Source organism: Megalobrama amblycephala, linkage group LG16 (genome assembly GCF_018812025.1).
Source record: "Megalobrama amblycephala isolate DHTTF-2021 linkage group LG16, ASM1881202v1, whole genome shotgun sequence".
In the NCBI taxonomy this organism is placed as follows: domain Eukaryota; kingdom Metazoa; phylum Chordata; class Actinopteri; order Cypriniformes; family Xenocyprididae; genus Megalobrama; species Megalobrama amblycephala.
The window spans coordinates 43,936,366-43,951,005 of record NC_063059.1 but is presented as its reverse complement, the minus strand read 5'-3'; the positions used below and the strand labels follow the sequence as shown (position 1 = coordinate 43,951,005).

At 38.8% G+C, this 14,640-nt stretch overlaps 2 protein-coding genes across 3 annotated transcripts in view; one reads left to right on the top strand and one right to left on the bottom strand.

Moving 5' to 3' along the window:
* Positions 1–3,195: 3,195 nt before the first annotated feature.
* Positions 3,196–8,279, top strand: gmfg (glia maturation factor, gamma). The gene is made up of 7 exons (XM_048161290.1): positions 3,196–3,459; positions 4,136–4,232; positions 4,357–4,406; positions 4,492–4,541; positions 7,273–7,355; positions 7,487–7,560; positions 7,985–8,279. Exons 1-7 carry the CDS (start codon positions 3,457–3,459, stop codon positions 8,054–8,056), a joined length of 429 nt encoding a protein of 142 aa, XP_048017247.1. The 5' UTR covers positions 3,196–3,456; the 3' UTR covers positions 8,057–8,279.
* Positions 8,280–8,378: 99 nt separating this feature from the next.
* Positions 8,379–14,640, bottom strand: part of paf1 (PAF1 homolog, Paf1/RNA polymerase II complex component) — a 9,455-nt gene continuing 3,193 nt past the window's right edge. For both annotated transcript variants that reach the window (XM_048161274.1, XM_048161273.1), the window contains exons 5-14: positions 14,309–14,375; positions 13,506–13,607; positions 13,283–13,388; positions 13,130–13,198; positions 12,900–13,003; positions 12,682–12,798; positions 11,231–11,359; positions 11,031–11,136; positions 10,822–10,906; positions 8,379–9,122 (exon numbers count right to left, since the gene is read on the bottom strand). In XM_048161274.1, coding sequence (XP_048017231.1) covers positions 8,815–9,122; positions 10,822–10,906; positions 11,031–11,136; positions 11,231–11,359; positions 12,682–12,798; positions 12,900–13,003; positions 13,130–13,198; positions 13,283–13,388; positions 13,506–13,607; positions 14,309–14,375 — 1,193 coding nt within the window. In that variant the 3' untranslated portion in view covers positions 8,379–8,814. The remainder of the gene's footprint in view (positions 9,123–10,821; positions 10,907–11,030; positions 11,137–11,230; positions 11,360–12,681; positions 12,799–12,899; positions 13,004–13,129; positions 13,199–13,282; positions 13,389–13,505; positions 13,608–14,308; positions 14,376–14,640) is intronic.

Here is a 14,640-nt window from a genome sequence, read left to right as displayed (position 1 = left end):
TTACGATTACGATTCACATGCTTTCTATTCGATCACGATTCACATGCATTCGATTCGATTATGATTCACATGCTTTTGATTCGTTTACGATTCACATGCTTTCAATTCAATTACGATTCACATGCTTTCGATTCGATTACTATTCACATGCTTTCGATTCAATTCCATTCTATTACGATTACGATTCACATGCATTCGATTCGATTACGATTATGATTCACGTGCTTTCAATTCGATTACTATTCACATGCTTTTGATTCAATTCGATTACGATTCACATGCTTTCGATTTGATTACTATTCACATGCTTTTGATTCAATTCGATTACGATTCACATGCTTTCGATTTGATTACTATTCACATGCTTTCGATTCCATTACGATTACAATTCATATGCTTTCAATTCGATTACTATTCACATGCTTTCAATCCAATTCGATTACGATTACGGTTCACATGCTTTCGATTTGATTACGATTCACATGCTTTCGATTCGATTACGATTCACATGCTTTCGATTCGATTACGATTCACATGCTTTCAATTCGATTACTATTCACGTGCTTTCGATTCGATTACGATTACGATTCACATGCTTTCGATTCGATTACGATTCACATGCTTTCGATTCGATTACGATTCACGTGACTAATGAGTTTATGGTCACTGAATATGTTTTTCTTAGGTAAATGTGACGTTACTTGACATTGTTCACAAGCTGTTTTATTGACGTCTCTCCGAGGTTGAAACACTGATTGAGCGATTACACAAGACATGATACGGATTTCAGTAAGTTGTACTGTATATTTTAACATACCTTCAGATGTTCATGCATGTTTATTTTGTGCTGTAACTGGTATTAAAGCGGAGGAGAGGATGATCACATGCTTCTCTTTAACTCGAGGCGCTAAAGCGATCTGTCACGCCACATTAAACAGTGCCAAAACGGTATTTATTTTTTTAATCTCATAATAAGATGGACGTCATTTGAAAACTGAGACTTTGCCTCATATCAAAAGTAACAAAGCACAAAGATTATTGCGATTTATTGGATGGGAGGCGCTACATATTCTGCTCATTCATCAACTGAAAACAGACTAGACTAGATTCTTGGGATTTAAGAATCTATATTGGTTTGTAAAAATGAGAATCAATTAAAATCGAGAAATCAATATTTTTTACCCAGCCCTAGTATTTACGTACAAATGGACTGAGAGAAATGTTTTATAGCATTGTTAGAAAAGACTAGTGTAGAAGATAAAATTGGTGTTATATGACCATGTTTTCTAGTAATGCATTACAGTAATCATGTCTAGAGATCATGAATGAAACATCAGCATATGAATAACATTCAACATATGTGGTTTTCGAAAGACAAGTTGCTGTCATATAACAGGTCTTTAACTGTAGAGAGGATGAAGTAACATCCTTCTAAATGCAAATTGTATTTTAAGAGATAATAAGTACTATTCTAAGAGTAATACCAATCTTATCCAAATTTAATAGAAGAAAATTACTAGTCATCCAATATTTTATATCTTTAACACACTCTGTCAGCTTGGATAATTTTTCATCTGGTCGTGATGAAATATATAACTGAGTATCATCCATCTGCAAAACAGTCCATGTTTTCTTATAATATTACTAAGTAGCAGCAGCATGTATATTAAAAATAAAAGGGGTCCTAACACAGAGCCTTGCAGCACGCCATAATTTACTGACATTAACTTGGATAATCCCCGTTAAAATAAACAAAATTGTGACAGGCTGATAGGTACGATCTAAACCACCTTAATGCCTATCCCTGAATACCTGTGCAATTTTGTAGTCGATCTAAAAAATCATGATCTTTAATGTCGAACGCAGCACTAAGATTAAGTAAAACTTGGTCAGAAGCTAGAACAATAAGTAGTAACATTTAAAAAACATTAGACGAACGTCGAACTAAAAAGTTTTAGAAAAAAATGAGTAAATAGAGGGGCACATTCAGACAGGTATGGGTAAAATTACACACATGAGAAGTAAATACAGTCAGAAGGAAGTAAACTCCGTCAGATGGGCGTATATACGGTAAAATAGCACAGATGAGGTGTAAATTCAGACAAACTGGGTAAAATCAGACAGATAAAAAGGTGCATTCTGTCGGATGAGGGGTAAACGCAGACAGATGGGGGGAAAATCCTTCAGGTGATGGTAAATTCATAGAGATAGCAGGTGAAATTAGTTATATATGAAATATTATCCAAATTTAAAAGAAGAACATTACTAGTCATCCAATATTTTATATCTTTAACACACTCTGTCAACTTGGATAATTTAGAGATTTCATCTGGTCATGATATACTATATAAATAACAGTGGAAACTAACTCCATGTTTTTTTTATAATATTACCAAGTGGCAGCAGCATGTATATTAAAAATAAAAGAGGTCCTAACACAGAGCTTTGCAGCACTCCATAAATTACTGATGTTAACTTGTATAATTCCCCGTTTAAATAAACAAAATGGTAACCATCTGATATGTATGATCTAAACCACATTAATGCCTGTCCCTGAATACCTGTGTAATTTTGTAGTCGGTCTAGGAGTATTTTATGATCTATAGTGTCGAACGCAGCACTAAAATCAAGTAAAACTAGTTTTGAGATACAGCCTTGGTCAGAAGCTAGAACAAGTAGTAACATTTAAAAAACATTTGACGAACGTCCAACTAAAACATTTTAGAAAAAAAAAAAAGTTTTATGAACAGTGCATTAACAACGTTTTTGAGAACATTATTAAAGACCAGATAACTTTAGACAAACATTCTATTAAGGATGTTTGTTCATAACTTGCCAGAACATTAGCCAAACGTTCACTGTTTGCTGTGTGTGTTCAGAACAGATTCCATCATACTATTACTACTATGTCTGCTGTATGTGTATTTTGCATAAGTACATTTTCTGTATATAGAAGAGCTGAACTAGATTTGTCCAAATATGGTGCATACAGCAGTATTTTTTGGGGAAAAAATGCATTTAAAAATGCAAAATAACTTTTTATTTCTGAACTAGATGCTACTGAGTTAAACGTGCGTAAAGCTTTGAAACGTTGCATGCTGTATACATGCTGTTTCTGCTCACTACGCAGTGCACTAGTGTGCTCACTATGCAGTGCACTAGTTTTTCTCAACTGATTCTGCTCAGTGCTGCTCTCTGCTGGATGGGCTAAAACCACAGTGACTGCATGACTGAGAACAAACAACCACACAAGAATCATTTCAGATCAACATTTTGTTGTTTGTAAATAATCTGAAATCAATAACCATATTTGTGAATCTTGTCTTAGCAATTCATTTGCAAATAATCTGTCATTCTTCAAGACACCAGAAGGCAGTGAGTTTGACGTCAAAAGACTCAGAAAGTTTCTTCAGCATCCTGTCACAAGAGCCCAAAGAGGAACTGCAGAGCTGCAGGATGGTAAGACGGATCTCATTAATGCTTCTGTTAGGTCTAAATTTACCAATAATGTGTTAATTTATGAGTCTCAAAGCATTGTGAGGTGCTGTAGAGTCGCTTTATGATTATAATTTTGTTGAAACAGGATGCAATGAATTACAGCAGTAGAGCAAAACAGCACTTCCTGTCCTCAATCTCTTACACAAGCATTTATAATGGCGTTAACCAAGCTAACAGGGAGCGTTCTAACTTTAGATAATGTTCTGGCAAGGTTCTCTCAAAGTTATGAACAAACATTCTTCCAGTAATGTTAATAGAACATTTGTTTAGAGTTATCTGGCCTTTAATAATCTGGCCTTGTTCTCAAAACGTTTGCACAAAAATGAAGCAACAAAAACAGTAATGTTTTATTTCTGAAATATTTTAGTTGGATGTTTGTCTAAATGTTTCAGAACGTTCAAGTAACGTTTTCGTAATGTTTGCAAAATGAAAAAATGGAACGTTCCCTTAATGATCGTATAACATTTTTAAAACAAGCATTCAGAGAACATTCAGAAATAACATTTCATAACTTAATGGGAACGTTAGCAAAATGTTCTTAGAACATATTTTTGTTGGCTGGGGATTCAGTCAGAGTGAAAGATTTTAGTGATTTTAAAAATTTGAGTTATGAATACATTGGTCATTGTTTCATCAGTCGAGTTCTCTAGTCGTGTGTGAGGTGGATGTCAGTCTGCAGGAGAAGCTCAAGAAGTTTCGCTTTCGTAAGGAGACGAACAACGCAGCCATTCTGAGTGAGTTTCACAGGGAAACCAGTATGTTGTTTGTCTTTGCAAATAAATGCAGCTCATGTCACACTGAAGCTGTTTTACTGGGCTGATATTTGTCAGACACTCATTAAATGCATGTTTTCCTTAGTAAAAATCGATATGGAGAAACAGCTGGTTATCCTGGAGGAAGAGTATGAGGTCAGTGTGTATATCTGTGATGCTACGAGGATCATGAGGTTAAAGGTCTTTGCTCTGTTAACCTCTGTTTGTGTGTGTGTTTCAGAATATCTCTCTGGATGAACTCAGAGAAGAACTTCCAGAGCGTCAGCCACGATATCCTTACTGCTGCCACAGTGAATGAGATGTTCATATGTCTTTAGGGTTATTATAGTTAACTAAGACTATATATAATAACAAACTTTTTTGCTACTAGAAAGAAAATTACCATTAACTGAAATAGAAAACATGCATGGTAACCAACACAATGGAAAGGGAACACAAGAAATAATGAGAAACAAAATAAAAGTCCATAAGAATGAACAAAATTAAAAGAAATTAAAACCAAAACTGAACGTGACATTACCCGCCCCCCTTTGTAAGGCGGCTCCTGATGTCTAAACAGATGAGGAAGGGTTGACAGGGAAGGTGGTAGAAGAGACCACGTGGAAGCCAGCAGGGGTGACCAACAACGGAACAGATGAACGGAGGAGTCAGGAAGTCATGAGCATGACCGACTGAGGTGATGGAGGAGATGTGGAGACTAAGGCGGTGTCTGATGGATGGAAAGGCCAGGTGACACCGGAGGACCAGGAGACCAAGGTGGAGTATTGGTGACGAACAGCCGAGGTGGAGTCAGGGTGCTGGAGGACTGAGGTGCAGCCAATGGGAGTGAGGACTGAGGCGGAGCCAGAGGTAAGGAGGAGTCCGACGGAGCCGAAGGGGTGGAAGAACAAGGCGCAGCTGAAGGTCGTGGAAGTCCATGGCAGAGGTAGAGCGATGACTGACCAAGTTGGACCTGGAGGGATGATGGACCCAGGTGCAGCCGAAGGAGCAAGGAGTCAAGATGGAGCTGACAGGTCGACGGTCTGAGGTGGAATCATAGGCTCGGAGGCCAGAGGTGGAGCCAGGGGATCAACACAGCAAGCGGAGCTGGAGAGCGACCTGATGCATTGTTAGGCTGAGTCGCAGGAGGAGGATGTGGAGTTGAACGGGACCAGCAGAGCCGACACAGAGGAACTGGATGCCTTACTTGGAGGAGGAGGGAATGGGAGGCTATTCAGAACCATCAGCGACCACAAAGACTTGGAGCTGGGTGGAACCAGCAGCAACTAAGAAGACTTGGAGTCGGGTGGAACCACAGGTAATTAAGAAGACGTAGAGCTGGGTGAAACTATCAGCGACTAAAAATACTTGAAGCTGGGTGGAACCAGCAGTGACTAACACCCCTTTTCCACCAAGGAAGTTTGAGTGCTGGTTCAGAGTCTGAGCCTAGTATCAAATCAGTTCTTTGCCTTCTGACACCCAAAGAACCAGGACAGAACCAGGAAAAGTGGTTCGTAAGTAGCACCAAAACATTGCTGGTCTAGAAGTAAGAACTGCTTGCGTCAGGGGCTGGGGCGCGGTTACCATGACCAGCAAGAAACTTGTGACCATCTTTTTTGAAATAGCAGCTAATCGAACTAGTAGCAGCTCGATTGTAATCTCCATCTATAAACAAATTACGGCGAGCCGTGTTTGGATGCCGATGTAGGTTCGCAAAGCCATGAGCATCAATAGTAGGGAAACGTCCACCATTGTTGATGGAAGGCTTCTTCGAGATGCATCGGAGCGGACCGATCGGCGGGTGATTTAGAAGTGCTGCTGGTCCACGGGAATGTTTGTAGAACATACGACTCCTTGTGCTTTTGGATTGTTCTCGCGGTGCTTTGATGTCATGCACTGATCACTCTGTGAGAAGCCGATGCATCTCGAACAAGCTTGGTGTGTTTGTGTTTGGCGCTGCCACACTAGCTTTGCTGTGAAATATGAGATGTATACAGTGATGTAAGACCTGGATCTGTGCTGGCTCTCTAGCCCTTGGAAAGGCAAACCAATTCTTAGAAGGCTTGAAGGCAGTTGAACTAATTCCGAACTGGCACTAGCACTAGCTCTGAACTATCTCCCGGTTCGTGCTGGTGGAAAGTAGCTCTAAGAAGACTTGGAGCAGGGTGGGACCAGCAGAGATGAATGAGAAGAGGAGCTTGACTGCTGGGCAGGACAAGTAGAAGTGGAAGAGCTTCAGACTGGACTAGAACGTCCAACCAGCCGGACAAGACCGGCAGAGGAGGAAGAGCTTTGGGATTAGGCATATGGTTGGGATCCAGTGCCAGGATATCGAGCTCCGCTAATATTCCCACCGGAACAGATATGGGGACCAGCTCATTTCAGATTGGGCAGCAGGCTTTGGCTTCATTGTGGGCATTGGCTCTGGCTCTGGGTCTACGGTGGGCTCAGGCTCAGTTTCCATGGTGGGCATGGGCTCTGGTTCTGGGTCCGCTCTCTCCTCCTCTTCACACACCATAAAGGGAGATCTGCACTGCAGCAATATTCACTTCATGTAATCATAGAAATTCCCTCGAGGACCATCACCAGATAACTTAGCCTTCGCTGCAATATTAAGTCCGACATAGTAAAAGGAACAGAGTTAGTCATCTGGGTACTTTGGTACACTAAGTCCAAAAACTCCTGCATGTAGTCCTTAGAGAGCTATCATCCAGGAAGAGGAGGAGACGGACGGCTGCTAAATCCATTTTAAATCCTGTTCTGTCACGCTTGTGGTCAGGTAAGGCGATGCACAGCTGATCCATATTAACTTTAATATACTCGACACAACAAGATAAAAAGAAGGCTAACAGTGTGAGCAAACACAACACCAGACAATGAACTGAGCAAACTGAGGGAAATAGGTACACTGATAGCAAATGAACTAAACAAGAATCAGATGTATGAAATCAATGAAACAATAAGTAACCATGATGACAAATGATGTTTTCAGTATCTGTGTGCTTTCTTTAACTCGGTGCACGTATATTGTGTACAGTTATAAACTGACCCATGGTGATGGACGCGTGTCGTATCCGCTCTGCTTCATCTTCTCTAGTCCTGTGGGTGAGTAAAGAGATAATAAACCAGCTGGAGACTGTCACTATGTGCATGTGCTTCATATTTTGCTCATGATTTCCACTGGAGTTGCTGCTGAATCTTTTGCCTGTGTCTTATGGAGATCTAAACTCTCACAGGCTGTAAACCCGAGCAGCAGATGATGTACGCGGGCAGCAAGAACAGACTGGTTCAGTCCGCAGAACTCACAAAGGTAAAGTTTAGTCATGACATTTATGGAGTCAGAGGACAGTTAATATATTCATCAACAGGCTGCAGTGTGTCTGCATAAATCTCAGCTATGCAATCATTTCACTTCATTGAGTTCAGCTTTTTGAAGTCATTTTGTAAAGCCTTTGTATTGTAATCTGATACACAATGATAAAATCTCCAGCTCTTTCATAATTTCATTACTGATGGGTTAATTTGTTCATAATAGAAAATTATGAACAAATTAACCCATCAGTTGAATTCTATATTAATGCATGTTATATTAAACGCCTGAAGTTATGCTAATAAACTGTTACTTGATGAATTTACAAGTATTATTATGAATAAATGTATTTTTTTGTACGCTGGTGTCTTTGTATTGCTGTTGAAATTGATTCATAGAAGCAATAAATCTTTTCTGTTTGTAGATTTTTGAGGTTCGTAATCCGGACGACCTGACTGAAGAATGGCTGAAGGAGAAATTGTCATTTTTTCGCTAAATTGTGACCAGAATCATGAAATTGTACAGTAACAACATTCAAAACTGCTATCTGTTTAGCTTGGAGTTGTTCTGTTTACAAAAGTGTTTTATTCTTGCTCATTTCATTTTCTTAAATGTCTATGTAAGACATTGTGCCTGGAAGTCTGTGTGAGCCATGTTCACAGTGGCCTAAAGCATTTTAATTAACATATTTCATAACATAAATCACGTTTGAAGTCTCATTGTGTTTGAATCAGCTCATTTTGGTGATTTTTAGTGGATGTATGAAGTCAAGTTCAGGTGTAGAGAATCACATTACAAATCACAAACAAACTCGGATGTAACAAAATCATTGTTTATTTACAATGTTTACACTGTAATGACAGGAAAAACTACAAAAAAAGTCACTAATAAGTGATTTGCTCAGTCTCCATCCATAATGAAAAGCCAGAGAAATAAAACAGGAACATCAAACACCAAATGAAAACTACAGCAGGATAAAACTGTGTCATTCAGTTCATTTCTCTCATCGATGTGAAACAGATGGCAGGACACACATGTGTGATGCTCACAATCACAGCCATGAAACACGTCCAGGTCATATTTCATCACAAAATCACTGATTATCTTCATGACCAGGAAATGCACAAGTAAAACATAATTTCATTTGGCTGAAAAGGGACCTGGACATGTGTTTCATGAGATTCAACAGAGAATACAAGAAAGAGTTTAGTTTTGAATGCTAACAGATAAAAGGAAACCATGTGAATGTGCGTCTCAATCGCTGTCGCTGGCGTCGCTGGAGTCTGACGCTCTCTCGCTGCCGCTGTGCTGGACGCTGCTGCTGTTGCTCCTCGCTCGCCCACCCTCATCATCCTCGCTGTCATCATCGCTGCCGAAGATCTCCTCCTCGTCACGCGCAGCGTCCCGGTCCTCGCCGCTCTCGCTGCCGCTGCTTTTCCTCTCGCGCCGCTTGCGGCCCTCCTCGTCCTCCTCCTCGTCTTCGTCAGCCGGCCGCTCCTCATCCTCACGCTCAGACTCGCTCTCTGAGTTGTCGGAGTCGCTAGCCTTCTCTCGCTCCTCGCCTGAACACAGCATCATAACGTCATATATCTTAATAACAACGTCAAAGGAGCTTTTCAAACTACAAAGAATAAAGTAAAAAATAGGCCTGTTCACACCAGGAATGAAACCTTAAATGTTAGCACTATGAGAACTACAATAATCAAAATGGTAACTGTAACTATAACTAAAACTTTAACAAAAACTACAATAATAACTATAATGATAACTGTGGCAATTACTATGACAACAACTAAAATGATAACTGACTAACTATAACAATAACTATGGTATAACTATAATGATAACATGAAAAAATACAATGTTATAGTTATTATTATAGTTATTATAACTATAACAATTAGTGTGACAATAACTGGCAAACACTACAATAACTATGACGAAAACTACAATAAATATAACTAACAATAACTATGATGATAACTACAAGTATAACGATAACTACAACAACAACAATAACTAGAGCTATGACAATAACTATAATGATTACTACAATGATAACTATGACGATAACTACAATGATAATAACAATAACCATGATGATAACTACAATGATAACTACAACAAAGACAATAACTATAGTGATAACTACAATGATAACTAACAATAACTATGACGATAATTACAATAACTATAACTAAGACAATAACTACAACTATGATAACTACAATAACTATAACAAAGACTATAACGATAACTATAACGATAACAATGACAATAACTATAACGATAACTACAAAAAGTATATTGATAACTACAATAACTATAACAATAACATGACGATAATTACAATTATGACTATGTTTACTATAACTGTAACATAACGATAACTATGATAATGATAAATATAACGATAACTACAAGAATAATGATAACTACAATAACTACAAATATTATAAACTATAACTAACTACAATAAACTAATAACAACTATGATGATAACTATAAGTACAATAACTATAATAATAACAACTATAATCATAACTATGACTGTAGCTTTAAACAGAACTATAATTATGACTAACAAGAAGTATAATGATAATTGTAACAATGATAACTATAACTATGATAACTAAAACAATAACTATGACTTTAACTATAACTATAATTGTAACAATAGCTATAAACGATAACCATGACTATAACTAAAACAATAACTATTTAACAATAAATCTAATGGATAACTACAAAAATAACTAACCATAACAATGACTTTAGCTGTTATGATAACTATAATGATAACTAACAGTAAGTATAATGATAATTGTACCAATAACTGTAATGATAACTATAACTATGATTATATCTATAACAATCACTATGACTATAATTATAATGATAACTATATTAGCGTCCACACCAGTGGATGATATCGTTCTGTTTATTTTAAGCAGTGCGCAGCAGTTTTGTCGGTTGCCACTTTAAATGCTTGCACTCTTTAAAGCAGAATGGATTCTGATTGGCTGTCAATGTTTTTATTATTCATCAACCTTTCGAAGTGATTCCAATGATATTGTTCCTCTGTGGCGTTATTCTAGTTGTGCTGTGGACTCTATTCTCTTGGGGTTAGAGCGATTTTATGGTTATAGTTATTGTTCCTGGTGTGAAAGAGCCTTCAGACTGAATCACACTTTGACTGGAGTCACACACACACACACACACACACACACACGGCTGATATAATGATGATGTGTGTGTTACCAGAGTCCTGCATGTCTTTCTCCAGGTCCAGCTCCTCCTCTTCATCCTCTGGCTCGTGGTTCTCCAGCTGAGCCTTGCGAGCCTCCTGTCAATCAAACACACACACAGATCACATCAATCTGAATCAATTCAATCAGGCTTCTGAATCCTCTGTTTATATGCAAATAAACAGTTTCTAAAGGTAAAGCGTGTGTTGGAAGTGAACTGACCTGAGCCTCCAGCTCTTTCTCGTTCATGTCTCTGTGTTTGCACACCAGCACAGCGTTTGTGGACGACTGAGCACCAACCTTCGCTCGCCGTTTGCTCAGACGCACCCTAAAACACACACAGGCGGTCAGTAACAAACACACAGAGTGTAGTGTGAGTCTGCTCCAGGTGGGCGGAGCCCGTCTGCATGATTGACAGTTACCTGGTCTCCAGCTCGTTGTAATAAACACCGTCTCCGTCTCTGAAGATGAAGAAGTAGTTCTCCTCGTATCCTTTACTGGCCTTGTTCTTCACGTTCCAGTTGTACTCGCGAGCGATTTTATAATCGTATCTGCACACAAACACACACATTAGACAGGTGAGTGTGTGACTGTGTAAAATCTACCTTTCCTCCGGATACACAAAGGCTTCATAAACCTCAGATCTGATAGTTAAATGTATATGCTAATGAATTTCAGACATTCAAACATTTATTATTTATCATTTAACACCTTTTGAGCAATAAAAAGGTTAAATTCGGACACATAATCATATAAAATTACAAAATGCCTTTATTTAGAGGCCAAAAAAGTGCAAAGACAAAATGTTTTCGACCCGCATCGTCATCAGTGTCACAATAATATGGGATAAAAATAAAAAAGGTTATGACTTTTTTTCTTGCAATTGCGAGATTGCAAGCGATTCTCAATTGTGAGATAAAAAGTCGCTTTTTTATTTTTATTCTGTGGTGTAAACAAGCTTCTAGAGCTGCACGATTCTGGATTAAATGAGAATCACACATTTTCTGTTTAAAATAGTGATCACGATTCTGAACAGACAACTAATCAGCGTTTTTGAACGAACCGTTTGAATGAATGATTCAATTATTCACTCATAAAGACTTCACTTATTTCATTACTGGATGAATCGCATTTTTGAACAAATCTCTTGAATGAATGATTCAATGACTCACTCATACAGATCTCACTTGTTTCATTACTGGATAAAACAGCGTTTTTGAATGAATCTCTTGAATGAATGATTCAATGACTCACTCATAAAGACTTCACTTATTTCATTACTGGATGAATCGCATTTTTGAACAAATCTCTTGAATGAATGATTCAATGACTCACTCATACAGATCTCACTTGTTTCATTACTGGATAAAACAGCGTTTTTGAATGAATCTCTTGAATGAATGATTCAATGACTTATTCAAAGACTTCACTTATTTCATTACTGGATGAATCGCATTTTTAAAGAATCTCTTGAATGAATGATTCAATGACTCACTCATAAAGACTTCACTTATTTCATTACTGGATGAATCAGCATTTTTCAATGAATCTCTTGAATGAATGATTCAATGACAAATACATTTTTTAACAGTCACTTGTCGCCACCTACTGGTGTAACAATGTAATTGATACAATCTTTATTTGAAGCATCAAGTTACTTTCAAAAGGTACTTTTACACAGACGAATCGCTGTCATTAAGGAATAAGATCACGTGAGTGTTTGAATCGAGATTGCTAGCTCTTAAAGATTAATCGTGCAGCTCTAGAACCAACTAACGTTTAACTCTGAATATTGACATCACTAAAATTCATTCCGCTTGAGATTCATGAATAAGGCTCTGTGTGTGTGTGTGTGTGTGTGTGTGTGTCTTACACTTCATCAGGCATGTACTCCAGATCCTCCTCCACGTCTCTCTTGCGTTTGCGCATCGTGTCCTCGTTGGGAAGGAAGTAAGCCACAAACTGATTCCCCTCCTCGTCCATCATACCCCTGAAAACACACAACACCACTGAATCTGTGCTGTCCTGCTTATGCTTGTGAAATATGATCGACTTAGACTGATTATATATTTTCTGAGGATTCACACACACCTGATCATGGCCTGTGACATCATGTCCACTCCCGCTGGAGCAGAAACATCTTTAGGTGCTGGATCTGAATCAAAGATGACTTGAGCGCACGGATTAATCCACATCTGTGACCAGAAACAGACAGATGTGAGCACATTGACCAATATATCGGTTTTACTGATTAATCAGCACTGATAGTTGTTGAAGTGAGAGTGTGTGTATGAGTATGAGTGTGTTTGTGAGAGAGAGACCTTGAAGTCTGGGAAGACGGGCAGCACCTCCACAGGCGTGACTCTGGGTTTGCTGTAATGCTGGGCAATCTGAAAGATTGAAACAGAAGAGTGGATTTAGACATCAAACTGATGCTGAAGTCACGTGTGTGTGTGTGATCTGCATGTGCTCACGGATTTCTGTGCGTCTTCAAAGGTTTTCTCAATGGCAGCGATCTGACTGTCTCTGTCTTTGTAGATCTCCTCCTCTGTGAACTGCTGCTTCACGGACACACCGATCCTACAGGACAACACACTCACTTTATTTACTTTATTTTACAGCAATTTAAATGTGTAACGGCTCATTCTGCATATTGAGATGCGAGACAGATCAGATATGTGAGACGGATTCACTCACTTGACTTCCACCTTCTCGTTGGAGACGCCGTATCTGTTGAACTCGGTGGAGATGTACTCCGTCTTCCTCATCCACGGCACCACTTTCGCATGCTGCTGCGACCTGAACACACACACACACGTCTGTCAGCCTCAGTGCTGGGGTCAAAGTAGGGATGGACCATTAATCAAAAAGTAATCCAAACCGAATTTCAGAACCTCTAACTGACGTAATTTTCCCATGTCGGTTATTTCGTTTTTTTAATCCTGTTAACACATCCCACTTAAAAACGTACTACTGTGTGTGTAGTCATGTGACTTCCGCCCCATCCAGTCAGTGAAAAGCAACACGCAGGGGAACGCAGAGGCAACACACACTAAAGTAGCTCAGAAACTCAAAAATTATTATAGCATATATTTTTCTACTTTTGAAGGAACTATTTACAACCCACAGCTTTACAATTAATGGAGAGAGACGGTTTGACTAATTCACACATGCAATCCCTCTCATTATGTTCCGATACTCTGCTAATTTATCTTTATCTGATTTACAATCTGTAAGAAATGTTACGAACCATAGATAAAATAACTGCTGAAAGTGAGCGGTTATGTCAGATCAGGAAAAAATATCCCACCTTAATAGTCAATCATATTTACAGTACAAACTGAGGGAAAAAAAAACAACAACAAAAAAAACTGGAAACAAAATAATCGTTCATTAATCGTAAGAGGTTAAATGTTCAATTAATCAAGGTTTTGATTTTAGGCCATAATCGTCCAGCCCTAGGTCAAAGGCTACTGACAGGAGAATGACATCTCTCGTACCTCTTTGAGCTGGACGGAGCCGTGATTTCCTCCTCCAGCAGTTTCTCATCAGCAGGATCCAACAAAACTGAAACACACACGAGCATTTGATTTCAATTCTCTGATTTATGCAGATTAGAGGATTTACATGGGGTGTGTGTGAGTTTGTCAGTGTATGTGAGAGTGTGTGAGTGAGTGTGCATGTGAGCGTGCGTGTCCACGAATGTGTGTGTGAGTGTGAGTGTGTGTGCATGTGAGCGTGCGTGTCCACGAATGTGTGTGTGAGTGTGAGTGCATGTGAGCGTGCGTGTCCACGAATGTGTGTGTGAGTGTGAGTGCGTGTGCATGTGAGC

Bases quoted from the DNA above. Each gene is read 5' to 3' on its own strand.
- gmfg (XM_048161290.1), top strand. The intron at 4,233-4,356 runs GTGAGTTTCACA...TGTTTTCCTTAG, and splicing joins GAACAACGCAGCCATTCTGA to TAAAAATCGATATGGAGAAA. The intron at 7,561-7,984 runs GTAAAGTTTAGT...TTCTGTTTGTAG, and splicing joins AGTCCGCAGAACTCACAAAG to ATTTTTGAGGTTCGTAATCC.